The sequence below is a fragment of the Echeneis naucrates genome, chromosome 5, assembly GCF_900963305.1.
Source record: "Echeneis naucrates chromosome 5, fEcheNa1.1, whole genome shotgun sequence".
Lineage (NCBI taxonomy): Eukaryota > Metazoa > Chordata > Actinopteri > Carangiformes > Echeneidae > Echeneis > Echeneis naucrates.
This window is the reverse complement of record NC_042515.1, coordinates 16,122,051-16,149,453: the sequence shown is the minus strand read 5'-3', so window position 1 is coordinate 16,149,453 and position 27,403 is coordinate 16,122,051. Positions and strand designations below refer to the sequence as shown.

At 40.1% G+C, this 27,403-nt stretch overlaps 1 protein-coding gene across 2 annotated transcripts in view; it reads left to right on the top strand.

Annotated features, from left to right (window-relative positions):
- The window catches only part of kif21b (kinesin family member 21B), a 51,203-nt gene that overhangs the window by 9,961 nt on the left and 13,839 nt on the right, over positions 1-27,403 (top strand). Inside the window, exons 2-27 of one of the 2 annotated variants that reach the window (XM_029501783.1) lie at positions 10,048-10,270; positions 10,818-11,000; positions 11,973-12,122; positions 12,581-12,741; positions 12,993-13,128; positions 13,326-13,441; positions 13,713-13,908; positions 14,909-15,098; positions 15,201-15,264; positions 15,518-15,745; positions 16,536-16,659; positions 16,800-16,935; positions 17,220-17,408; positions 17,538-17,737; positions 17,825-17,932; positions 18,215-18,531; positions 18,770-18,947; positions 19,210-19,413; positions 19,506-19,607; positions 20,315-20,480; positions 20,704-20,764; positions 20,984-21,032; positions 21,751-21,995; positions 23,301-23,375; positions 23,505-23,615; positions 27,341-27,379. In XM_029501783.1, coding sequence (XP_029357643.1) covers positions 10,048-10,270; positions 10,818-11,000; positions 11,973-12,122; positions 12,581-12,741; positions 12,993-13,128; positions 13,326-13,441; positions 13,713-13,908; positions 14,909-15,098; positions 15,201-15,264; positions 15,518-15,745; positions 16,536-16,659; positions 16,800-16,935; positions 17,220-17,408; positions 17,538-17,737; positions 17,825-17,932; positions 18,215-18,531; positions 18,770-18,947; positions 19,210-19,413; positions 19,506-19,607; positions 20,315-20,480; positions 20,704-20,764; positions 20,984-21,032; positions 21,751-21,995; positions 23,301-23,375; positions 23,505-23,615; positions 27,341-27,379 — 3,951 coding nt within the window. Of the gene's footprint in view, positions 1-10,047; positions 10,271-10,817; positions 11,001-11,972; positions 12,123-12,580; positions 12,742-12,945; positions 13,129-13,325; positions 13,442-13,712; positions 13,909-14,908; positions 15,099-15,200; positions 15,265-15,517; positions 15,746-16,535; positions 16,660-16,799; positions 16,936-17,219; positions 17,409-17,537; positions 17,738-17,824; positions 17,933-18,214; positions 18,532-18,763; positions 18,948-19,209; positions 19,414-19,505; positions 19,608-20,314; positions 20,481-20,703; positions 20,765-20,983; positions 21,033-21,750; positions 21,996-23,300; positions 23,376-23,504; positions 23,616-27,340; positions 27,380-27,403 lie in introns of both variants that reach the window. The other variant, XM_029501782.1, reaches the window with a different exon arrangement.

Sequence of the window (27,403 nt, the reverse complement as noted above, 5' to 3'; positions counted from 1 at the left end):
TGTGTGTAACAGTGTGACAACGCAGACGCTAAATGGGAGTGGTATAAGGTTTGTGCTCCAAGTCTGCCTGCTGCCACCTGGGCAAGCAAGCTGTCCACACCCAGCGTCAGCGTGTCCCACTTTCTATACACATACATATCAATGTTTGGTCAAAATGCTTCATGTCACACCAAGATTTTCCCCACTGTTTTCTCAACACTCCTTAAGTTCATACATCGCTGCTCCAGCTATTCTCAGGTACTGAAACCTCAGCCCCTCACCATGCTTTTGTCTTTTATTCAGGTGCCCTAAATCAGACACCAAGTTGAAGGCTATCAAATCATTACCGCTCATTCACTTAAATTCAATACCAGTTTATCTCATTCATAACAAACATGACCCTGTTTCTGCAAGGGCAAAACACAGTCAGGTGCTAATCCCTGCCATCCCCTTAGAAAGGTTTGGACCAGCATAAGACCCAGTGTGTGTGTGTGTGTGTGTGTTTGGCTACCAACCCGTTAGCCTGCTGTGATGATGAGTCCATGTGGAGGACTGGAGACTTAAGCGAGAGACGATTTCATTGTTAATGGCCCGCTTCCATAACCTATTATGGGAGTGTCTGTTGTTAAAACACATGCACATATACTTAACCGATTACTATCAGAGCACCAGCATTATGGAGACGGTGACTTTGTTGGATTGTGAGGAATGGAGGGAGGCAGATGGACAGAGAGAGGAGATCATCGATCAGGAATGAGGGAGGGAGAGAGACAGTTGATGGTTTTATATGCAGAATCAGTGCAGACAGCTGATACAGGAAATCAATGGAAGCACTGATTAAATGGGCAGCAGGACAGAAATGCCTACTGTAGCTCAGTAATCAGAAATGAGGTCTTTCAGCTGTAACATGCTTGTGTTTCATTGAGGGTGTCGCTATTCATGTAACTCTTCAACAAACAGACTTTATTCAGTGAAGACTTAGACGAAGATTGTTGGAAAATCCATAATTCATTTCTAAGTCATCAAAACTGGGGTACACTGACTAAGTAAAGCATGCAAAGCATGATTTGGAATTATTTTCTATCTGACATTTTCTAGGTGGTACTTTTTAAATAGTTGGAGACCCTGTGTGTATGTATATGTATTTCATGTGTGAAAACACTCTTGCATGATCATCTTCCTCTATTCTCATCCATCAACTTTGGATGCTCATTTTGTTCAATGGGTTTTTTGTCAGTGCTCCATCACACCTCCATCCACACTGAAACACCTTGGGACCTCTCTCATTTCACCCGGTTGTCACTGATATGCCCAGAGCTCCTAACCTGAAAAAAGCGAGGCCAATCTTCATATTTCTCAGGGCTTTTCATGTCAAACATGTCAACAATCTTCATGAATTGTCTTTTTATTCTGAATTTGTTCTTGCTCTCATTTTCTCTTGTCCTTTGCTGCTTTAGTCATTCTTTTTGTTTGACTGTTAAAGGATTTGAAGTAGAAAGAGGGCAGAAACAGTGAGCACAAACAATAGATAAATGATTTGAAAGGATGTTAATCAGCTCCATCTAAAGTTTTGTATCAGGTCTACTGTGGGACAACAGCTGGTATCCCATTTACCAGGCAACTGTAAAGACTTCTTTATAGTTACACTTTTCCCTTAGGTGCCATGATGGATTTGAATGACTGATGACCAAGCATTTCAATTTTGGTGTTGACCGAAAAGCCACCAATCAATAGTTCACATTCACAGACAAGATGCTCCCAATATTAAAAATCTGAGTCCAAAAGAAGGTTCAGGGTGCCGACTGCTGATAATTTTCTGTAGGAATGTTAATATAGTAAGAAAGTAAGTAAAAACATATTGTTCATGTAGTATTATCCTCTTGGCTGTAAACATCTTTGTCAGTAACTGTATGGAGTTATCTTGTCCCGGTTGCTATGGTTACATGACCTGGATGTGCACCTGCTCTCAGTGATAAGAATGCAGCTGAGTTTGCCATGGCTGAGTGTTAACACTAGACACTTAATCTTGCAAATGATACAGATTGTTTTTCAACATGTAGCTAAAGTGCTTTTGGGGCAGTGCAGCTTCCTCTTTATATGAATGCTTTTCAGTTTCCGTTGCTCTGATAGAGGCAAAAAGTGAGGAAATTATTCTCATACCTGGAGTTGCTGGCCATAATCATTTCTGCACACACATGCACAAACACGCATGGCTGTGTCAGTTGGGGTAATCCTAATCTGAACTCAGACAATGACAGAGCACTAATCAGAGGTACGGCACAAGCAAACAGAACCAGATGGAGACACTGTGCTCCCGTTTATGTAATCACTGTTGGCCGATTGCAGGAGGTTAATCGCTTTCAGAAAGGGAAACACAGGTCTGATCATTAAATAACGCCACAAGTTTCTGTTCGTTGAAACTTGTATATGGTGTTTATCAAGCTGTAAACAATGTTCATGTCATCTTAGTTCAGTTGATATCAGTTCAGACTTTATTGCCCCTCAGGGGAAATGTGATTCACAGCAAAGGAAAAAACACAACACAACACGTAAAGACACACAGTGTAAACAACCTGCCTGAATGAAACCGGTTAGTCCCAGTGTGTTGGGCAAAACAAAAGCAAGATAATAGGAATTTACCTGTTGGCATTTAACATGAATTGCTTCTCCATGGTATGATTGCACCTTAGCAACAGCTTAGTGTGGTTTTAAAATAGTTGGACATGTCCCAGGTCCTCCCAGGTAAAAAGATGCACCTAGTAGCTCATATCTGTTCGGAGAACTCAGAGAAATTTTCCAAGAAGAATAATTAGAGATGGCTTTAATAACTGTGATTAACTTGTTTTATGTGTAAGTATAGAATTGTTTTTCTTTTTACCTATCTCTGTTGTCAGGCAGAAAGACTAATAAAATTAAAATAAAATAATTTTAATAACATTTTGCAAGACTGACATCCATTTACCTAATGATGAAAATACACATAGGCAAACAGTTTTTTTTCTTTCCTGACACCTTTGTTTAGCACCAAGGATGAAATATTAGACAACATAATGAACAGTGCCTGTTCAGTTGGTGACAGCGGTCGCTGCAGGAGGACCTTGTCTAAACCAACACTCATCGGAAATAAAGTGTGTGAGAGTGGAAGCCAGAGAGGGTATAATGACAGACTTCACACTCATCTATCTTTTGAGTGGTTTTTAATGAGTGGGATGACAACAGAGAGATACTAAGACAAGTTTCATCACCTTTATATTATGTTAGCCCACATTGAGAATAGAGGGGGCAACGGGGCATGGGGCAGGGCTTAGTATTTCAGAGCCACAAAAAAAATAGATATTTCATTTATAGCAAAATCATGTTATTCCTGGAATCAGCACAGAGATTTGTTTTGTGTTCATTCGAACATTGGAATGAACTTAAGTTTTTAATGGTGGTATCACTTCATTCGATTTGTCCTGTTTCTGACCACTTAGTGAACTCCTCTACGGCATATATTTGGTCTCCACAACTTCCTGATGGAAAAATGCCCCACTGTGTTAAAAAGCCAGTTGCAAACACTTTTTTTTTTTTTTTTTTTTATTTTTAATTTTTTTAGTCTTCTACTTGATGCTGGATAGGAAAGGAATAGTGGCTGTAATGCAACGTGTGTAATAAGGCCAGGTAATGCCCAGAGTGCTACACAATTACATTTGTGTGCCTCACACATCAAAGTTGTGTGTCAAACTCTCAGCTGAGAGTGGAGATGTGAGATGGGAAAGTAAGTTTGGTTGGGCTGTTACTGTGCTTATGAGTGGGAGGCTCCTTGAGGATCCTGGAGGTCCTGAGCAGTGATCTGACATCAGTGCTCGCCCTGCTTTGTTAAAGCTGTTCCTGAAAGAACAAAATCAATCTTCTTCCTTCCTGTACATTCATAGCTTCCTGTGTCCCCCTTTAATTTCCCACTGACCAGGGTCTTTACAGCCGTGTTGCTCACCTGCGGAGCATATTTTGTGTCAGTACTGCTTCAGATGAACAGCAGACTCACTTTTGAGTCTTCTGTCAACAGTCACTTGGTCTGCTGTGTGAGGCGAAGAAGGGAGATTGTGTGTTTGCATTTAAAAGAGTAGTTAAGGAATAGACACAATGCACTAGCATCTCACACCATATAATGTGATATGTGTTTTCCCATTATCAAGGCAGTATTTAATCAATATTTGATTGACAGAAATACAGTCAGAGGGAGGAGAAGCACGGCAGCAAGGAAGAGTCCACACCAGTGATTAGTCTTAGGATGTTATCAGCAGAAAAAGAAAATGGAACCGGCTCCCTCCACTCCCTCTGCCATTCAAGCTTTTGTCCTAATGGTGTGTTTTCACTGGCAGCAAACAGAGGGAGGGCTGCAACAAGCAGAGGTGTGAGGATGAGGACAAGAACAGTGACAAAAGAAGAGCAGTGTTCACTTGCTTGTACAGTGGCAATTAAATTAAAGAGATAACAACTAACTGTCCAAGAAGAAAGTAATGAAGGTCTCATTAAGTAGTCTTCGAGTAAGAAATTTGAGTCTAAGTTGTCTGCTGGTGAATACACAGAGCTAAAAGAAACATAGAGGCAGCGACTGGCTTCCTCCACTGGCTAAGTGCCAGAGGAGAGACAACAGAGCTCTGAAACACTCACAGCTCAAGAGAATACGATTAACTCTGTCCCTTTATGTGTGTGTGGATGTGTGGGCTGTGGTTTTACTCAAGTGTTTGTATTAGGGAAATCAGCTCTTTGGCTATCACCATTCTCATCTTCGGAGGTTGACTGAGCATGAACAGACACACACACACACACACACACACATATATATATTAAACACATTAAATGCAGACACAGAGGCATTACTGGCTCTGGCTGTCACTGGCAGTAATCACAGCGCCCTGATTTTATTCCTGCTTTGGGCTTGTCTGGCATTTGATCCAGGATATTTTCTGGGTTCCGACTGGTTAGCAGGTCAAGAGAAAAGCTGGAGATTACTGTATAATTATTGGGTATCAGTGCTTTTAATATGCTATTTGTACACCAGGGGAAGAATACAATCATACTGTTGTGTATACAGACAGATGCTCACACCCGTGCAGTCATTGCACGTTGGGAGTCTTTGGGCAGTTTGTGCTGCTCCCAAGGAAACTGGACTCTCTTAAGTGCAGTGGTGCCAACAGAGGGGGTAAAAACTGTAAACTGCACTGAAACATTTGTTTGTGTGTCTTCCTTCTTGACTTATTGTGAAAATATTGCTACTTATTTTTTTTATTTCATGTTGGGATATTATAATAATATATTTATCATTTTTTATGATATTCTTATAAATATTAACTATTAAGGCTGTATTCTTAAAATTTAGGCCAGACAATCGTTTTGCCTTTATGCAAATAAAAAATTTCTACAAAGCTTGTGAGGATTTTTCTTGTAGGATATTGAAGCATTTTGGCAGATCCTCTGCCTCTCTTGTGTTGCGCGTAAATTCACTCTTTAATACAATAGCAATGACTTTTTGCTGCTATCAGGGTTTCATCAGGGTTTTGTACCTGCATGTATGTTTGTTTGCTTTTGTGTTTTACTGGGTCTGGTCCTACTTAGCATTACTGTGTTGGATATTTATTGTAATAAGTGAATCCCCTCAGAGCTTGTGGATAATGAGTTTTCTAACTGCCTCTGTTTGTGTGTCTGGCAGAATTGGGTTCAGGGTAATGAGTGAAGACGTGTATTTACCTCACATTTATCAGTGTATATTGATTTCATAAGTGTGTGTGTGTGTGTGTGTGTGTGTGTGTGTGTGTGTGTGTGTGCGCGTGCCCAGTGTATTTGAAACCACTTTCCTATTAGTGTGCAAAGATGAGAAGTGATAGATGCTTTAATTTGTCACATCAGGGATCCACATCAAGCTTCTCTGTGTTTCTCCCTCTGCCTCAGACATTTAGTCATGTTGTATGGACTATTTATAGCTGTTATTTCATGTGTGTGTGTGTGTGTGTGTGTGTGTGTGGTCTAAGAGTGGATCTCTGTGTGCATAGATTGTGTGAGTGAGTGTGTGAAAGATGTTTGCTGCTCCAATCAATGTTATAGATCAGTTCTTTTGTTGGTGCAGCTGGCTTAAATGTTCTTTCAGCTGAGCTGCAGTGGGATTATTTGTGTGTGTGTGTGTGTGTGTGTGGATCGATTATTTATAGCTGTTCCATTTCTTCCTCCTGTGGATCACTGAGACTGTTTTTGTCTTCTTTTTGTTTTTTCTGCTTTGCTTATGTGTGGCAGACATGTTTGTGTATTCTTATTTCATGAAGAAATATATTTTTTAACTTCTGATGTCACTGATATGATTTTTGGCCTGATGGATGAATCTGTTAAGATATAACCTGAGAAAATAAGGAAAAATGGCCCTTGAAGGTTAAATCCAAAACCTAAAGACATCAGTAAATCCTCACACTTGAGAAGCTGTAACCATCCCATGTTTATATATGTGAGAACTGTGGAGTCATTGAACAATTTAAGGTATGACAAAAGCAATACACAAAAAGGCCAAAACAAATATAAATAAGCCAAAACAAAGCTGTCAAGATGACCTTGTACTCCTCTCTATGCAAATCTTTAAAAATAAAACAAAATCCAACTCACACTGCTGAATGAATTCATGTGTTTACAATAACAAGAGTGTTTGTAGTCTGTCGGATATTGGTCAACACAGGCAGACACCAACAGCAGAGATATGGCTGCACAGACTATGTGTCAGTCAGAGTTGATGTGACATGAGAAAGAAAAATGAACTCGGTGTTGTCTGTGCAGGGCTCTAAGATAAGACGCAATTCAGAAAGTGTTGCTTAGATTTTCTTGTTTTAATTTAAGTTAGACAAAGTTAATTATCTTAATGGAGGAACAATTTGTGATGTGAACGGAATGTGATGTGCCAAAGCCCGAGTGTCTGAATAAATCAATGAAATGAATGTGTAATAAATTAGCAGAACCATTGCCGTCTTTTATTGTAATCTACATTTTGTAAAGAAGCTTCTTTCTTTATTTCTCTCTATCCCTCTTTCCATGCCTGCTGCCAAGTGTTATACTTGTAAACTTCTGACCCATAAATATTGCTCTCAACAGACATTGGGAATTGAGTATAAACAGAGAAAAAGGGCCAAAAGAAGAACACCAATGATTTCAGAATACAGCTGGACACGCACGCACACGCAAAGTCCATTGTGCAGAAGCAACACAGTCCTCCTCTGCCACATCCAACTCATAAGATTTGGCTTGAATAGCATTTGTCCGGTAGTTTTATGCAAATTAACCTCAGTGTCAAGGTCACATCCAGTCATAAAAGGGTGTCATTTGTCTGCAAGCTGCTTTTGGTGTCACACCATCTGCCAGGAGTTAGTGTGTGCGAGCTGTGAGTTTGAACTCTTCCTATGTCTTTAAATACTTCCTGGAAGGCCCTCCACGGCTTAAACCTGGAGTAAAACACGCTGTTGTCAGCACTGTGTTTATGTTTCTGTTGCACTAACAACGCGGTGTTACATGGATTACTGCGAGTGTTTGTGGTGGGTGTGGTTCCTAATATACACCTTTGACAGAAGCGGCATGTGTGTGGTGAAGATAGTACAGTAGGTTTTGTTTTGAACTGTGCGTGTCTTTGTGGTGTGCCCCTTATCCCTGCAGCCGCTGCATGTGGCTGATGGGGATTTCTCTGGCTTTGTAGGGCCTTTTACAGTATGTCTGTGTGTCTTTGTTGTAGCATCCCAAAGGGAGTTTCTCCTGTGGTGTCAGTGTGTGGGGGAGTTGATTTGCATCCCCTGAAGATTGAACCGGAGGAGGGGGGGGCTTTAACATGTGGAGCGGTAAACCCACAACCCAATACTGCTGCCTCATGGCTTTTTCCACAGCTTTAAGTGATTGTCCACATTATAGCTCAGAAAGCCTAAGATTAACACAGGGGCCCGTGCCACATATCTTTTGTTTAATGTACATTGCGTTATGTTAGTTTTCTCACGATTAAGCAACACTGGACTGTTCCTTCTCTAACAGCTGCGTCTCCACTACTCAGTCATCCGTCTTGCCTGCAGTACTCTCTCTACTGATCTGCTCTACTCTCTATACTGTTGCAAACAAGTCAAAATGATCCGAAATTTAAATGCTTGGCTCTCATTCTGTCAGTGAGTTCAAGGATGCGGCTGCTTTCATTTGGTCTCACCTAATCTGGGATTATGTTACAACTGGGATGTCAGGCGAAAAGCAATTAACTGCAGTGAACTACCTGACAGGGTGGAAAGCCCAGCGGAGTCCAGTGCAGCAGCATTGGCAGCCGCTGTTATAATGACTGAGGAGCCAAAGTCTGCCTTATTGTCATCAGTGGCTCAAAGTGCACTAGTTTTTCTCTAAACTGTGCATTTTATGCCCATTTTGTACACATTGTCTGTCTTTGTGACTCAACAGCACAAATGCATGGGCTGATGTTGATGGATAGGCTTCGTCCTTAGAGTTGATCTTCCTTTTCCTTAAAGATATCTGTTACTCATGGGAATATCTTATTTGCATTTTGCTGATTAGATCGCGGTCTGAAATCAATCAATCAGCCAATTCCCGGTGTGGGAAGCCGAACATGTCCAGGTTAACTGTTGTAAATGTATTTGGTGACTTTAGAAGCACGATGGCGGAACAGACTAGACCAGAGACTGGACCCCCTCAGAGACTAGAGACCAGACCAGACCAGGGACTGGACCCCTCCAAGGACTACAGACTAGATCAGAGCAGACTAAAAGAGAGACCAACCCCTTAGAGACTCTAGACCCGACCAGACCAGACCAGGGACTGGACCCCTCCAGAGACGACAGACTCGACCACACACTGTTTTAGGATTAAATTTCCTTAAAATGCTAGAAATGGAATTCCCCAAAAAAGAAAAAAAGAAAAGAAAAATTTGAACGGAATTTGAAAAAATAAACCGGATTTTATAGGGCTCAATTTACTGCTCTTTTCTGAATGATATAGTAAATTGGCATACACCCAAGACTGAATGAATGAATCATGCCAGCTGTTTTATTTATTCCTCAATGTTGAATGTAGATTTTTACTAAGGCTACAATAACCTTGCTATTTAGTAGAAGTTTTGTGTCAGTGGCAGAGACGCTAATAATATCCATAAATCTAAGCTCATTTGATGCTGTTAAAAGAAGAACTCCAGCCAAGTGTTTAAAGGTCTTAGAGGTACCATATTGTAGAAAGCTTTTTGCATCAGTAGACGAAAAAACTAGCTGTATGATAAATTGTTACAATTGATATTAGTTGAGTGAATGTTGGTTGTTGCTGAAGACTGGAAAATCATAGAAACTGATAGTGTACGTTATAAAGAAGTGAAGCTTCCTAAATAGCTACAACAACTGCTACCAGCCTTACACAGCTGAGTCAATTAAATAGAGCTGCTTTGTGGGTAATGTCGAGTTGTCAAAGAAGAAAAATGATTTCGATCCTCTCTGAAAAACAAAATACAGTCCATTTTGAGTCTTGTTATGCGGTAGGAAGACAGTGATAAGTGGAAGACAAGGCCACATATCTATTGAGGTGAACACTTCAAGTATTCTTGAAGTGTTCACAACAATATATGACCCAGTTTCACAATCTGTGAAAGATGCCATTGTTGTTGAAAAAGCAAAAATCACAATTATAAATAATTATCATTCCAGAGCCATGTCTGATTAAATGTTGACTAGATTAATGAGGTGCTTTCAAAAGCCACATTTATTGAATAGATGTATTATTTCAAAGTATTGACCTACATGTGGATGTCTTTCCATTAACTCTTTATAATATGAATTCATATTCTCAGTGGTTCTTGTGTACACTTTGTGAATTTATCATGAGGTTGACCTGGAAAATGTTTAACTTGCATGACACATTGTCATGCTTGATCTACATGTTGCATGAATACGTTAAGATACCTCAGGTGAGATTTCAGTGGCCTTTTTGCTGAGTTGATGGCAACACTCATTTTACATGTTTAAATCATGACTATATGATTGTTATATCTATTCACTGTCTCTCTTCCGTCCTGATGTCTCCTCCCAGGATTCGTCCTCAGATGGCCAAGGAGAAGATAGAGGGGTGCCATGTATGCACAATGGTCACGCCTGGAGAGCCGCAAGTTCTGCTGGGAAAGGACAAGGCCTTTACCTATGACTTTGTGTTTGACATCGACTCAGAACAGCACTGCATCTATCAAGCCTGTGTGTACAAACTCATCGAAGGCTGCTTTGAAGGCTACAACGCCACTGTGTTTGCGTATGGTCAGGTATGACAGGGAGGCTCAGGCCCCATTTTTTGTGATCAATTAATTACAAAAATTCAATTAAACTTATTTAATTGTAATAGTAGTTGTGATTCAGAAGTATTTCATATTCATTTATATGCATTTTAAAAAGAAGTAACCTAAATTTTTGTCCCAAGCCTGGAGGGAGAAACTCTTTGTTGCATTATTGTATAAACTAAAAGAACACTGATGTCTGATTTAAGATTCACATAAAGAAATAGAACTAACTTAAACACCAAAACATAATTTACCACAGTTGTAGGTTGTGATACAAGTTTTTATCAATTATATATACAACAAAGTAGAATGTATGCTATTAATATTTTTTAGGTGGCTGTTTGAATGCTTTTACAGTTGTTGTGAAATTACGTTGTACTCTTTATTTATTTATTTATTTATTTCTAGAGATCTTTTATGTTATATCCTATTAATTAGAAGTTTGGTTCCACAACCAGCACCATGTCAAATACATATCATACAATAAATTTACACTTTTAATAACATTTTTGGTAAATGAAATGTCTTCCAGACTGGTTCAGGGAAGACCTACACCATGGGGACAGGCTTTGATGTCGGTCTGAGTCAGCAACAGCAGGGTATCATCCCTCGCGCTGTTCACCAGCTGTTTGAGGGTATTCAGAGCAGGAGGATGCGTGCACAGGAAGCCGGCACCCAGCCACCTGAATTTAAAGTCAGCGCACAGTTCCTAGAGGTGGGTAGTGCTCACATATGGAAATGTATAGATGTACAGCACATGTACAATCATGATGAAATATCATTTTGCTTCACAAGCCAATATTAATATTCTAGCCCCCATGCCCCATAGAGAGAGAGAGAGAGAGAGAGAGGACTGATATAGGTCCACACTGACTCTAACCAGATGGGGCAAAACAGTGAGGCAAGGGGATCATCCCCCTATTCCCCCAACTGGATGTGACAGCCTGATGACAGATGGCGCAGGAATGTCTGCTTGTGCTTTGTTGGACCTAATTCATGTTGGCCATTACCTCTGACATTACTCCTCATCACTGTTCAGTAGGGGATGGTTAAGAGTGTGGGAGGGATGCTTGCATAGGCTCAATGAGATAATATGACAAGAAATGATTTCCTCCAGAGGTTGGGTTATTCTTCTTGAGAAATGAGTGTATGTAATGTATGTAATGATTGGATACATGCATCTAATGTATGTATACATGAGGTGTGAACAGTTGAATAATAATTTTGTAATAACAATAACTTTTTTCTGCCTTTTGTCCTTTCTTTTTCTGTCTGTCCTGTTCTCTGTTATTAATGCAATTCTTTGTTGGTCCTCAGGTCAAAAGGTTATCTTTGTTGATGGTGTGTGTGTGTGTGTGTGTGTGTGTGTGTGTGGTTAACAGTATGTGGGAACAGCTGAGCTTTCTGCTGACCTCTGTGGCCCTTACCCTCATTGGTTTGTGAGAGGTCACTTACAGACAGGGGAGCTGTGTGTAAATAAGATACACCACCGCTGTGGGAAATGCAATAGAATTTACGTAAAGGATGAAAGTGAAAGCAGTTCACAGCACCAGTACATACATCTTTAAGTTTATTGATTATGTCATGATGGTGCGTAAAGCTGAATATTGCCTTTGTATTTGGGATGTTTAATTCGTGAAATGATTCATGTCTACTAAAATGCATTGGTGACTATTATTTATTGTAGTTGTATAATGAAGAGATCCTGGACTTATTTGATGGAGCCAGAGATCCAGAGAGTCGGAGCAGGAAGTCCAACATTAAGATCCATGAAGATGCCAGTGGCAGCATCTACACCACTGGGGTCACCTCCAGGCTGGTACACTCAGAGGAAGAGGTGAGTGTGTATTTGAATTTGTTTGTTTCTGTTAGTGTTTTTGGTTTAAAGTCAAAGAAAAGAAAACTTTGAAGAAAAAAATCATAAAAATCATGTTCACAGATATGTGCAATCTCTGATTCTGCTTCAGATTTTATACGCTCAGAGAGCTTGTGTAGAATTTCAAAATAATATGGGGTTTCTGTTTTACATTAAATTACATGAATTAATTGTGAAAAAGTGAATGCTCTGAACTAACAAATACCTCCAGCACCTTAGAAAGCTCTTCACAGGACCATTTATTTGACCATGTGATCAAATAGTTTTAGGATAATAATAGAGACTAGGCTTCAACATGCTAACAACCAGAGCTGTTTAACCCACAAGACAAATTTTGACATCACATGTATGATGTTTGGCTTCCTTGCGAGGTTAGTTTATATACATTATATATACATATGTGTGTTTTTGTGTTGCAGCTGCTGCAGTGTCTGAAGCTTGGGGCTCTGTCCCGCACGACCGCCAGCACCCAGATGAATGCGCAAAGTTCCCGCTCACACGCCATCTTCACCATCCACCTCTGTCAGATGAGAGTCTGCCAGCAACTGCAAATGGTGAGGATTGGAGTTGAGGATGGACGGTGAGGTGGATGTTATTTAAATTTCAACCAACAACCTGTTTTAGGTGAAAAAAAAATCTGTCAGGATGTCAGAAACAAATGTATGTATTTCTGAAAATAATGAAATATGTCAGAAGCATTAAAAGAAAAAATTATTCAGTTGTACAGTTGAAGCAGCTTTCAGAGTGATGTAATTGTTGCTATTTTCTTGACTGACCCCATTAGCAGAACGGTGGAGGGGAGAGTGGGGAAGTAAATGGTGTGGACTCCAGACCCATCACTCAGCCGGAGTTCGAGACGCTAATGGCCAAGTTTCACTTTGTGGACCTGGCTGGGTCTGAGAGGCTCAAACGAACAGGAGCCACTGGAGAGAGAGCCCGTGAGGGAATTTCCATTAACTGTGGACTGGTGAGACAGACAAATATTCATATAGAAAATGTGTCATAATGAAACAGTCAGTGTGTGACTTTATCCCCTGTGTACTTAAACACTGTGCTTATATCCATAACTCTATTCTGCTCTTCGGAATATCAATATATTTAGGACCAGTTTCTGTGTGTGTGTGTGTGTGTGTGTGTGTGTGTGTGTGTGTGTGTGTGTTGTAGCTGGCCCTGGGAAACGTGATCAGTGCTTTGGGAGATCAAACCAAGAAGGGAGGGCATGTCCCCTACAGAGACTCCAAACTCACTCGTTTGTTGCAGGATTCACTGGGAGGCAACAGGTTTAGCCACACCCACACAAACGAACACACACGCGTGCATCCCAAACCCCTTTTTCTGCATGTCACATTAAACAAGACATTGAACAAGTAACTTAATGCTCTGTAAAATCATGATCGACAGTTTTAGAATTTTTCTGACATTTCTTGGAAATGAATGATCTACTAATAATGCAGCAAGTATTAAATATTTTTCTGTTACTCTTGTGGCTGTAACAAGACATTGACATTTTTGCACAACCTACAACCTAATCCATCGTTCCTTCATCTCCAGTCGCACAGTTATGATAGCCTGCGTCAGTCCATCGGACCGGGACTTTATGGAGACACTGAACACGCTGAAGTATGCCAATCGTGCCAGGAACATCAAGAACAAGGTGGTGGTGAACCAGGACAAGACCAGCCAGCAGATCAGCGCTCTACGTGCTGAGATTGCAAGACTGCAGATGGAGCTCATGGAGTACAAGGCGGTGAGATACGGAGGAGGAGATGGAAATCAGAAAGGCAGAAAGAATTGAAAAAATAAAAACAAGGCTGAAAAAGATAAGGTGATAAATGAAAGGGGAAGAAAAGATGAGGACTGAGAAGTGGCAGCTTGAAGAGGAGAATTAACATGGCTGTCAGTATAACTGATGCAATTGGTCTGTAAGAGAGGAGTGGCATGATGGATGAAACTGAAAATAACTACTGAGCACAAAAAGAAAAAAGGCAACTTTAATTGTAAGACAGGATGGTATTAAAGTTAAAGCAGATACCATGCCTGAGACAGCAGCTTATGGCTTCATAAAATTAAAGATCATTACTGCTACAAACATCTGTTTATGTCTTTTTAAACTCAGCCTCAAACAGAACCCGAGTATGAGGGAGATTAATTCGTTCAACCTCATCATTTCGCACTTCAGTGCAGTGATAATTTAAACCTGTAGCTTAATTGTATGTGCACATCAACTAACACATACTTTTTGACAGTAACCGAGGAATATGATGAAAGACAATTTCTTCTTTTTCATCATATTTGACTTTGTGGACTTTAAGGATCAAGCAACAATTTAGTCAGCCTCTGATACTGTTAAGAAAGTCACCACGGTTACCAAAAGGAAGTGACTGTATGACTGTGACAAATGACTGTGGGCTGTCCTGGATGTTGTAATAAGGGATGTAAGTGACTGGAGTCTGGAAGTTATGGTTTGTTGGACTGGTGAAGTTAATGATGTCTGCAAACTGTGACTGGATTAGATAAAGATTGTGTGTTTCAAGCCTTACACAACAACATTTTTTCTGTGCTCAGTCATCCAGAATACAACAATGGCTGCTTGAAGAGCCACACGCTCAACAGCTCAACAGATCATTTTAAACAATAGCATTGTGTTTGCTTGGACTGCAACATCAAATGTATGTGAGGATCAGTTTGTATCTCCTCTCATGGCCTCTGTGTTTTGGCCCTACAATGGACTGTTCTTCTCCATGCAGGGGAAGCGTGTAGCATGTGAGGATGGTTCAGAGGGGTTCAGTGACCTGTATCAGGAGAATGCCATGCTGCAGAGAGAAAATGACACGATGCGCCTCAGGGTCAAGGCCATGCAGGAGACCATTGACCACCTCAACACCCGAGTGACACATCTGCTGGCCAATGAGGTCAGCTCTCTGCTGACCAAGTCAAGTACGTCAGAGAAATGTGTATATATTTCTGTCTTAACACCCTGCTTGAACTGTTGGTCTTGAGTTCACTGTTTACAGAGTCAATTTTATCTTTGACTTCTAGATGAGGGCAATGAGGAGATTGGGGCTCTAGTCCAGAACTACATTCGAGAGGTTGAAGAACTTAGGTAAGAGCTCAAAATCCTACACCATCACCTGATATAACCAAACCTCAGTTTCAACATGTATCAGTGCATTTACAAATGAAATTCTATGACTGTTCATATGAGACCAGGATAGACTTTAGTGCTAAAACTGCAAAGTAGATGGCATTGGTGAAAATAATTCATTGTGTAATTTGTCTCAAAGGTGTGCTTGTTAAAGGAACAAAGAAAATCTAACTTTTTAAAATCAATATTTTCTTTCTCCCTCCTGTGTCAGAACCAAGCTCCTTGAGAGTGAAGCCATGAATGAGTCCCTGCGACGGCAGGCAGCCCGGCTTTCCTCACGTTCACCATTCCCCTCCACTCTCAGCCCTGCCCCAGGTCACCCTCCTGGCTCCTCCCCTGCCCCCATGTCCATGGAGGCTGAGATGACAGATGTGTTACGCCGAGCCAAACTAGACATCGAGAGGCTTAAGAAGAAGGAGAGGAGGCAGAGGAGAATGAGGTGAGAGAAAGGCTCTCTTATTGTCTTTTTTTTTTTTAATAACTCCACAAAGTCCTTGCAATAGAAACCAAATCACAGCATAAGTTTCACAGAAATTCAGGGAACTATCTTCATCTTTATAATCTTCATATCACTAAACATCTCACATTTACGTAACTTGTTTCTCACTTTAATCCTGAGTTAATGAACTATATAAATATATACACTTTGCTCTTTATTGCTTGTCTCCACCTTAAGAGGCACATCTCAAAGAGATAAAGGCTTTGGGACGTAGAACTTTTGAAAAGACTTGGGATGTAGCCAGTGCCAGTAACACTAGCTTGGACACAAAAAGCTCTTATTTAGTCAGTCAGCGAGTCTTCAGAGGGAAGAGGATACAGCCTTAAAGACTAATTGAAGTTTAATGGGATGCAGACAAAAGAAGATGGAATGGGAAATAGGCAGGATGGTTGTGAAAGAGGCAGCAAGAAACAAAGAACAAAGCTGATAGTAAAGCGTAAAAAGCTAAAAGAGATGAAGGTTGAAGGGTTGAATAAGACTTTCTAATGACTTTAAAGGGCTGGTTTTACTGCAAGCACATCACTTGTCAACATATCCAGTGCCCTAATGGTGGAAGTTGAGAGGGTGCCAAATAAAGGAGACAAAGTGCTTCTATAGAGCAATGGACAAAAATAATTTAAAATACTGTAGCTGATACATATTTAGAACCATACTAAAAAAAATGTTACAAGTGTTTTCTTCATTTCTTTTTCTATCCCTGTTTGACCAACATAATTTGATTCCCTTGCAGTCCTGAGCTAGAGAAAGGTCTAAAGAAACGAGTGAAGCTGCACACTCATGAGAATGGGGAGAGTGGGCAGAATGGAGAAAATGGACAGAATGGTGAGATCGATTCGGATGACAATTACATCGAGGTAATGGGCAAAGTTTGTCTACACTAAATTTCAGACCTGAAACTTTCAGATTATAATCTAATGTCTGTGTTTATTTGTGTGTGTGTGTATATACATATATATATATACATACACATACATATGTTTGTGTGTTTGTACAGGACATTATGTCTCCGCTGCAGGAAGAGAGTGGTTGCGATGAAGATGAGGTGGAGGATGAGGAGGAGGGCAGGGAGGAGGACGAGTTTGATAGCGATGAGAGCCTGGTGGATTCAGACTCAGACTCAGATGAAAAAGGTCTGTTTTTAACAGCTACTACAAAAAAGGACCTGGTCTTTTCACCATTGACATCCTGTTTTTTTTCGTCAGAATATTGTATTTTATTTCTTATAGTTGGGCCACCTTTTATAAACCTTCTAAAAGGAAAAGAAGGCCTAAAGTAACAATTAAAAACAGACACATATGTGACAAATCATTTTAAATGTTTTTCTTAATATACAATTATGTTAGTAAAGCACACGGCAGATACACACTAAATTAAAATGTAAAATGTTTTTCTGACCTTTGCCTTCTATCTGCAGCTAACTTCCAGGCAGATCTGGCTGACCTGACCTGTGAAATTGAGATCAAACAGAAGCTGATAGACGAGCTGGAGAACAGCCAGCGGAGGCTCCTGATGTTGAAGCTGCAGTATGAGGAAAAGCTCATCCTGCTGCAGAACAAGATCAGAGACACTCAGCTAGAGAGAGACCGTGTACTGCAGAACCTCAGTGAGCACCGTTGGATTTTTTTTAGTTTACAGAATGTTTCTGAAGATGAAAACACAACAGTTTAAAAAAGTAAAAAGTGCTATATTAATAATATTAATGCGGCATTAACATTACTATGTGGCTTAACAGTGTCCATGGAGAACTACACAGAGGAGAAGGCTAACCGGATCAAGCAGGAATACGAGAAACGTCTTAAGGAGATGAACCGTGACCTCTTGAAGCTTCAAGCAGCACAGAAGGAGCATGCACGTCTCCTCAAAAATCAAGGGAGGTATGAACGGGAGCTGAAGAAACTCCAGGCTGAGGTCAATGAGATGAAGAAAGTCAAGGTGAAACAAACATGTGAGAGTTTGAGTGTGAACATGTCTGACCTTTCTTAGCAAGAGTGCAGTTTACTAGATTAGTGCTGTTTCCAGGTGGCACTGATGAAGCAAATGAAAGAGGAGCAACAGAGGAGAAGGATGGTGGAAGCCAAGAGGAACCGTGAGATTGCTCAGCTCAAGAAGGAGCAGAGACGGCAGGAGGTCAGTCAGCATCTGGGATTTATTTATTTAGCACACACAAGTACATACTTCCTCTGGTATTTCAGATCCATATAAATACACACACCAATAAAAAAATTGGTAAATTTAAATGAATAAAATTGGTTGTTTTGCCGCTGTGATGGATGTCACATATGTAATATGTATGTGTATAACTGCAGCGAGGCATTCATCTGTGTGTCAGCCTACTCATTGAAAGTATTGAAGTATACTTAAATCAACATATTAAAGAAAAGTCTCTGTCTTGCTCTTCTGTCTCATCAGTACCAGATTCGTGCACTGGAGTCTCAGAAGCGACAGCAGGAGCTGGTGCTGCGCAGGAAGACCCAGGAGGTGACGGCCCTGCGGCGCCTTGCCAAACCTATGTCAGACCGTGTGGCCGGGAGAGTGGCCCGCTGGAACCAGACTCCTTCGGCTCCAGACTCTGGAGCTGAGTTATCAGCCAGCACTACAGCCAGCTGCTCTGAACCCGAGACTGCGAGGACCGTGAGTGGGCTTGTGAGACAGTGGAACAACAAGAACAATGCGATGGGATACCTGGGAGAGAACGAGGGGAGCATGGATGGAACCAGGGTCATTGGGTAAGATGGGCTAGGATACATGTATATAGGTTTAACTGGCATAGAAGTTAAGTACTTGGAATTTAGAAATAATTAAATTTCATAAATGGCTTTTTATGCATTATATAATTATAGTGTATGAAGTCAGGAAATAACAATTTTTTGTTTTTTTATATGATGAAGTTGAATGTCTACAGGTGAAGTGGGAGTAGTGGCTCCTTCCATCTCACATCATCTCTCTCTTTCCCTTCAGCAGCAGGAAGAAGCTGCAGAGGAAGCCTGCAGGCCTGGGCAGCGTTGGAGCAGCAGGTAGACCCAGCAGCTTCTCTAAGTCAGCCCGTCAGAAGTGGCAAACCCTTGAGCGTCGCATTATGGACATTGTCATGCAGAGGATGACCATTGCTAATGTGGAAGCTGATATGGACCGTCTTATTAAGGTGCGAATGTTATGCGTGACTGGTAGTGTATATCAGGTTAAAGGAAATTTATCTTAAATGTGCTTTGACACAGTTGGCTAAGTCCCACATACATTTAGATGGTCAGCAGTAGCCATGGCCATTAAAATAATTGTTGTACACACTGATTTGGTTTTAGAGGTTACTTAGTAGGTGATACCTGAAACTGAAGTCAGGGACAAGGGATACGTAAGTGTAAAATCCATTTTTTTTCTTTGTATGTGTCTATGTTTTGTTGAGACAGAAGCGTGAGGAGCTAACAGCACAGCAAGAAGCTCTTTCACATAAAAGAGAGGTACTGATGGCAGAAGGGGAGGGGCCAGAAGCAGAGGACCGCCTCCTTCAGGAAATTAATGATGAGATTGAGGTGTTGAATGCCAATATAGACTACATCAATGACAGCCTGTCTGACTGCCAGGCCACAATTGTACAGATAGAGGAGACAAAGGTACAGTGACACAGCTCTTTGTTTATTTGCCGTCCTGGTGTTAGGAGTATCAGGTGGCCTCAAGTGACATCTTGCTTTACATGTTCCTGCAGGATGAGCTGGACTCTGTAGACACCTCGGTAGTGATCAGCTCCTGCTCACTGGCTGAAGCGCGCCACCTGCTAGACCACTTTCTGAAGGCTTCCATAGACAAGGTGACTGAACAGAGAACAGACCCTCTGTTACCATTAAATATGGCGTATTAGGGATTTGTTGCGAAGTGCTGAACTCAGTGTTAAGTGGTAAGACACAGAGAAGCACATGCACTGTGTAATGGCTGTGATGCCATCTTGTGGTGTATCAATGTACTGCATGTTGGTGTTAAGGGTGTGTCTCTTGATGCAAAACAGGTTATTATGTAAATGATATCTAGATAACTGTCAGGAAATCTAGTAAAAGGGTCTAAACACCCAACAAGAAGTACACCAGAATAAAGTTATCCAGTGTGCATGAGAGCCAAACAAAATTATCTACATAGATGCATTCACCAACATATTACTGCTATGGTACAATCCACTGCAGTGTTTGCAATCAGCCAGCTCACTAAACTGGCTATTATGCCACAAATTCACAATAAAGGCAATGGCTTCTTAGTTTATGTAATGCCCATATATCTGACGGGACCAGCCACGTGAAAAAGACTTGTGGAGCAAGCGAACACTGCTCCACTGGCACACTGGGATTTGAGCTGATAGTCCATATGGTCCATCTGCTTACACTCCAGTCCTTTTGCAGGCCTTTAAAAATGAAGTAATCTAAATTTGTCTTATTTCTTTTTGTGGTGTTCCATTCTGAAAGATTAGTTATACATTGCTGTGACATAATTTTTCACCACGTTTGGCCATTTTGTTTGGGTGTGTAGAGCTTACAGGTGGCTCAAAAGGAGGCTCAGATCAGACTGTTGGAGGGCCAGCTGAGACAGACAGATGTAATTGGCTCATCCCACAATCACATGATCCTTGATGCCCTGAGAGAAAAGGCTGAATACATCCCTGAACTCCAGGCTCTCATCCACAATGTACAGCAGGGTGAGGACTGGTTTTTGTGTGTTTCTTTTCCTCTTTCTCCTCCTGTTTGTGTTGATATACTTGCTTCCAGACATCATTCAGACATATACATATACATTTATTTCAAAATTTTAAATTCAAATTTGTAATATATTTCTAAATTTGTCATTTTCAATCATTTACTTGTTTTGTCTTTTCCTCTTGCTGTCTCATGTTTTGATTTGTTTTATTTTTGTGCTTCCAGAAAATGGTTACACTAGCACAGATGAGGAGCCGTCTGAGTTCAGCCAAGCCTCTGACGGCAGGTGAGACTACAGTCGGCTCTCTCACACATCCTAGATGGATGACATCCATCTTATTTTTTTTTAATGTTTGCTACAGTGTTGTATTCTTCTTGTTCTTGTTGTTTTTTTTTTATTTTTATTTTGACTTGGTATTTCAAATTTCATCTGAAACATAAGTATTCCTCTTCTCATATCTGTTCACACATACTTCCCTGACTTTTCCTTTCTCTCTGTCGGCAGTGCATCGCAAATGAAAGAATCCAACAGCCAAGACGATTTCAAAATAAAGGTACAACTGGTTTGTGTTTTTGACAGAAATATATACATTGCATCCAAAACATCTTAATGTTTTTTGTGTCCAGTATCCTTAAAACTAGATTGAAACATGACCGGCATTTCTTCTCAGAATAGCTTTAGTTCTTTTGTTGTCAGAACATCAGGCAGATTAAATACTATATTTTGCAATTCCCAAACCTGCCAGACATCCAGGAATCACGATGGCCAGACATGTTGTCAAATGATGTTCCTGTTTTAGTGAAGTGTTTGTTGGGAAGCTTGTCCAAATTTCTGCTCTTAATGCATAGGGCACACCCCAGTTAATTAGAGCTATTCCTTTGTGAAGCCATGAGGTGGCAGTATAAGCAAATGCTAAAAATGAAAGATAACTGCTATGACACCATTCCATTTTATATTGCCATTCACACTGTGTTCTCTCCTTTTTGTAATGTTTTTCAGATTTTTTTTTTCAATCCAGATTTTTTTTACTCCACAATGGTTCTTTTAATTTTTTCTTGCTCATTTGTTTTACTGCTTTTCACATTCATTTTGCCCCTCTCCCTGCTGAATGCCTTTTTCAGGCTGTGTCTTAAATTCCTCTTGTACCTTAGTCAAATTCAACCTTTACCTTTATTTTATGTGCCAATTTTCCTGTCCTACTGTCCTCCTCCTTTTTCATTTCAATCTCCCCTCTATTGTCCTTTGTAAAACAAGTGCATATTTTTACCCAGATGGAGCCTCGTCTGTCAGCTCAGATGAAGGCGGTGTCAGCAGAGTATTTGGGCCCCATCCTGGACCCCTCATCAGGCAGCAAGCAGCAACACATCACCAAATCTCTAGCCTCTCTGACTGACATCCAGGAGGATGGCCTAAGTCTTATGACAGGAAGTCTGGGTCTCAGCCTAGCCTTACGAGACCCTTACCACAGAGACCGGGCATCACGCACCATCAGCCTACCTGTCAGAGGGCACACCTTGTAAGTTATGAAGATTTGACCTATAGAGGTAAAAGAAAAGTTAATGAGATGAAGATGGCCACAGTTATCCTTATGTGTTACTGTGGAAGGGGAGTTATTGAGAGGCTTGCCTCTTGCAATGTTGAATTATAGCAACACCCCACAAGTGGATTACTGCAGTAATGATTACTGCAGTGTTGTGGAGGGTGGAGCACTCTGCAGAGCTTCCCATCCTTTTTTTCATACGTCCACAGTCCTATCAGATGAGCTCCAAATCTTCTTTACCACCACCATAACCCTTACTCTAACCTTACTCTAAGACGAGTATGTCAACCATTTATTTTCTACTACTCTTTGGTATTAATAAATTCCTTAAATTTTGGCTATGCTCTGAGCCTTATTTACAATTACAGAACAATTAAGTATCAGTTACTTTTAGCTAGTTATCAACCCTTCAAGCTCACAATGAAAAATACATTACTTTTGGCTATGTTTTAGTTTTGCAAATGTTCATCAGCTCTCGCTCTCTCTCTTTCTGTCTTTTTTAATGTATATATATATATATATATATATATATATATATATAAATACATATATAAAAATGCAAGAGTATATTTAACAGCAAACTAGTCTTTAGGAAATTTAACATGTAGTGTTCAGGTATTACACTTCATTAAACATGTGGCAATATTTTAGTCAGTATTATCTCAAATTATGCAGATGTACCCTGAAGTACCCCTGGTTAGGGATCATAGTTCCACAGTCAGTATACTTTAATTAGAGAGCACAATATAAAGTCCTCCTGATAACCAAACATTTATTTTGCTTAAGTGCTGAAAAATTAGCAACTAAACATAAAACATATTTACAAAAACAGAATGGCATGACCATCAGTAAACACCTTGTGGTGTGTCACGAATATCCCAACCAGAGAGAATCATTTTTTGTGTTTTTTCCTAATATTGGATATGAAGGGCCTGTATTTCCTCCTGCATATTTCTGAGATGGTAACCACTGGAAACCTGCCAGAGGCCTTTTTTTAGTTATAAAAACTGCTTCAGGGAGAAGTCAGTGAAATTTGCATTGGTCCTTTTAGGATGGAAAGCCAGCTTGTGTGTGATTTGATATTAAAAGAAGTGAGTCTGTCAACTATTTTAGTTTGGTAGAAATGGCATCAAATTGTAGAATACCCTTGTCTCATAGACATAGAATATATAGATTCCTAACAGTTTGCATTGATAGATGTCATCCTTCCATGTTCATCACATATACACTGCCTTGGGAGCCTGCTTAGATTTCTTGTGTGTGTTTGTTTGTGTGTGTCAGTCCCAGGCAGTCTCGGGGTTATGACACCTCCCCCATAACAAGGAGGAAATCATATGACCGTGCCTACAGGTACATGTATTGCTTAAAATCAAGCTATTTTTTAGATCAATTAATTTTTTGTATTTATAAAATGATTTACTCCCAAGTTTTTCTAACTCTGCCCTTCACTCCTATTTTCTAACCTCCCTCACCTTCCCTTATCAGGCCCACTGATGGATATACTCCCCCCTCTTCTCCTCCTCTGAGGACTAGAAATGACCGCAATGTATTCTCAAGGCTCACCAGTAACCAAACCCAAGGCTCTGCTCTGGACAAGTGAGTACATTCTTGGACAGACGTAGATGAAAACACACTTGTTTTGTACTTTTATCCACATACATTCATCTAAAAAGTTCAGTAGTACTTTGAACCGTTCTTTTCTTTTATTCTATCCTCTTCCATTGTTTAAGGTCCTCACTGGTCCTTTTGATGGACTGAAAGTCAAGGTCAGGCCTTTTGAGAGGAAAGGTGTTTTGTCTGTACTGTAGACTCTCACAAAAGTGCTTGTCCATCTGTTAATCTTCAGATGAATCCCACCCTTACAGTGTTCAAAAGGACTTTTCTTTTGGAAATAATATATATCCTCTTTTTTTTTTGTTTGGAGGAGGGCATTCACAAAACCCAGGTGTTAAGTGCTCTCAAGAGGCATTAGAGAGCTAATCATCTGAGACAAAATCAAAGGCAACTCATTGTATTTAGCAGCGATATCAACAAGCACTGCACTGTTTTCAATCTATACGTAGCAGTTACAAGGAAACAAATGCAAATGAAGGATTCAGCTCAAATAGTAAAAGTCAATAAAATTTAATGTAAGGCAATAATGGAGAAGCAATATATTTCACGATAATTTTTTTGTTTTGCTAATAGTAGGTTTAGTGTAGTTTCTGAGGCTGTAGTTTGTGGTAAGTTTATACTGTTAACATTTGTAAAGGTAAAGCAATTAACAGTGTTTTGCCTCACCAAATGGAGATGCAATGTGGATACGAGATTCATGTTAATAGGTAGGCTAATAAGGCGCTGAATCTGGTATGAGAAACCAACCTTTTCCTTTCTTTGCTCCCAGTCAATTCCAGCTTTCGGCTCTGACAAATGTCAGCAGTTAATTTCAGTCAGTGTTTGGCTTTGCTGTTAAGTTGTTTGTTTGGTTGTTTGTTTTGTAATCTTTATTATTCACCAACGCATTTTAAGCTTTATTGACCCCCAATTTGTAGCAAGGATGCTGGGTAAAATGAATTTGCGTGTGTGAGTAAGAGTGTCTTGTTTGCATGTGCGTGTGTCAATATTTGTATGTGTTGTGCATTTGGAGTCTGCAGGTCCTCATTATCTGGAGCAGGGGTAGGTAAATGAGTTGGCTCTTGTCATCTTCCCATGCAGCTGCTATCACTGGTAGCCATTTTGAATTGACTCAGGCTGACAGTGGGGTGTTTATTAGGGATGGGGAAGGATCTTTGATGGATCGATAAATCAATGACTTCAAGAATTGTATAATTAATGTGACGATCATTTTGTTTTTACAAAAGGGAGGCATTGTTATTTCCCTTGTTCTCAGTGGCACCAGGAAATATTGTGTTATTACTGAATATGAGACTTTTATTTTCCACATTTGTGCCTTACATGTGCTGAGACAACATTCATTTTTAAACTTTGTGACACCTGAAGTCAGGGCCAAGCACCGGTAATATGTTCTAGGAATCGTTCTGTGGAAGAGAAACGGCACTTATCAGTGAACAGTGTTGTTATTTGGATAGAGATGCTAAGTACACCTCTTCCTCTCAAGAAACAACTGAACAGCCTCCCACTTTCTTTGTTGCGTTGGGTCTGCAGTGTGCATGGAGCAGGTCATTCTAGATTAAAAGTTGAATTGTTTCTGTCGATGATCGAGTAGCTTCTTTGCTGATGGTTTGTGGGATACAGATTTTTTTATTTTTACATTGTTAATTTTAATTGGAACATGATGAATCATGACTAAACATAATTTTGACATTTGCCCTTTGTGGGGTTTTGATGCAAGTAATAACTGAAGTGATAAGTGGAACACAGCGTTTTGTTTTGTTTTTTTTTTACCCCAGGTTCATCATTTTAACTATAATTTATTTTCATTTGTTTTCATTGTCATAACAATATGGAAACTGGCTCAAAACTTCCTCCTTATTCATGTCACGCATATATCCACAGCCAAATTAAGCAAATTTATTGAAAAATAATTAGACAACTACTGGAAATTATCTGTATGAATTCTGTTTAATTGGGTGTAAAATGAGAGGATGTGTGCTATGCAAAGGAAGAAGATAGTGATGTTCACAAGTACATCTTTACAAGTCCACAAAACCTAAATAAATAATTAAAGTGAGATTGTGACTGTGCATGCATTGTGGCTCTTTCTTGTCTATTTCATATTTGATCAGACTGGTTTCCTATGAGAATGGGATTGAGCATTTGACATTGATTTAAAAAAATTAAAAAAAGAGCAATATGAATTTCAAGCAAAATTTCCTTGTACCCTGTCAGATGAAGAGGCTTTGGATTCCAGATCCTATTTTAATCTTCCCATGACATTTGCATCCTCCAAAACCAACAAATTTTAAAAGGCTTTTGTCTTGAGAGTCAGAAATCTATATGCTAATAGCCAACACCATGGCGGCAGTAAATACCAAGAAATGAAGGCGTTTCCATTATCTTTTAACACTCTTGTTCCCTCCCGCCAAACCAGAGCCATTTTTTCATCATACCATTCTCAGAGTGTGAAGCACGGGCTCTCATGGTGACAAACCAGAGGTTATAAAATATTTACAATATAATAACACTTTCATTGCACTGTTAGACACATACCAGCTCTTCCCATTGAGCTAGTGTGGTGGTATGGGTGTACCTCTTTCCCTCAACAGCATTGAGTGGACTCGCCTGTGAATTTGACTGATATCCTTATCTTCCAGTTGACTTTATTTTCACTCATTCAATTAGTTAGTCCTCTTTGCTTTTCATTAAGTCTTTGATTATGATTGGAAAATGGAGATGTGTGGGTGGACGCTGACATCATCAGAGTCATAGAGGGCAGAAGTGTAGTGTAGAAATTATAATGTGAGGTTTGACCTCTGTGTAGCACGGTCTTGGCTTCAGTGCATCTTCCTTGACTACGACCCCTTTTCTTTCAGTAACCTTTTTCTGCTTTTTCCAAAATGAATTGTTTGACATTTGCAAAATGCATATATTTGTTTTCTTGCTGAAAGTTGCCTAGATCAGAAGAATAAATTCAAAGTGTTTTCTGTACACAGAATATGAGGTTCTTAATATAGTTAAGCTTAGCATGAAGACTGAAAACAAGTAGGGGCATCCACACAGATTCTGTCTAAAGCCAACAAAATCTGCCTATCAGGACATCTAAAGCTTAAACCTTAACACTTAAAACTGTTTGAGTTTAAGTGTGAGTGGAAAAAAAGACATTTTAGTTCACTAAAAACATACATATGCAGATGCAGACCTTTGCACAAGGTTAGTTGCTTAACGCAGTTTCCAGTCTTAATGCTATGCTGAATGCTACCTAAACAAACAGAAATTGCATTATCATCAATATTATTTATTATTGACAAGAAAGCAAAGGTGCATTTCTCAAAATGTCTATTTCTATTTTTCTTTAACTTGTAACCTTTCATATTAGCCCTAAATGCGAGTCCAGTCCCTTTTGTGCAGGTGTGTCTACAGTAAACATTCTTGACCAAGGAAAACATATTCAGACACTGGTCAAAAAATACAGCCTGTTCAGTGATTACCTTTCCGAGGAAACATGTTTCACTGTAAACTTGACTGTTAATCACTGAATAAGCTTTATTGTTGACTGAGCTTTCCTGCCAGTTTGCTCACTGCTTTATATCTAAACCCTTCCTGTAGTCACTCCTTCCTTTAACCCTTTGCTGCCAGTAACCCTTCTGTCTTCCCTTATCGTGTTTAACCCTTTCCTCTTCCCGTCCCTCCCCTCCCTCTCCTTGCTCCTCTTCTGCCTCCAGGTCGGATGACAGCGACTCCTCGCTCTCCGAGGTGCTCAGGTAGAGGAACCGTGTCTGTCACTC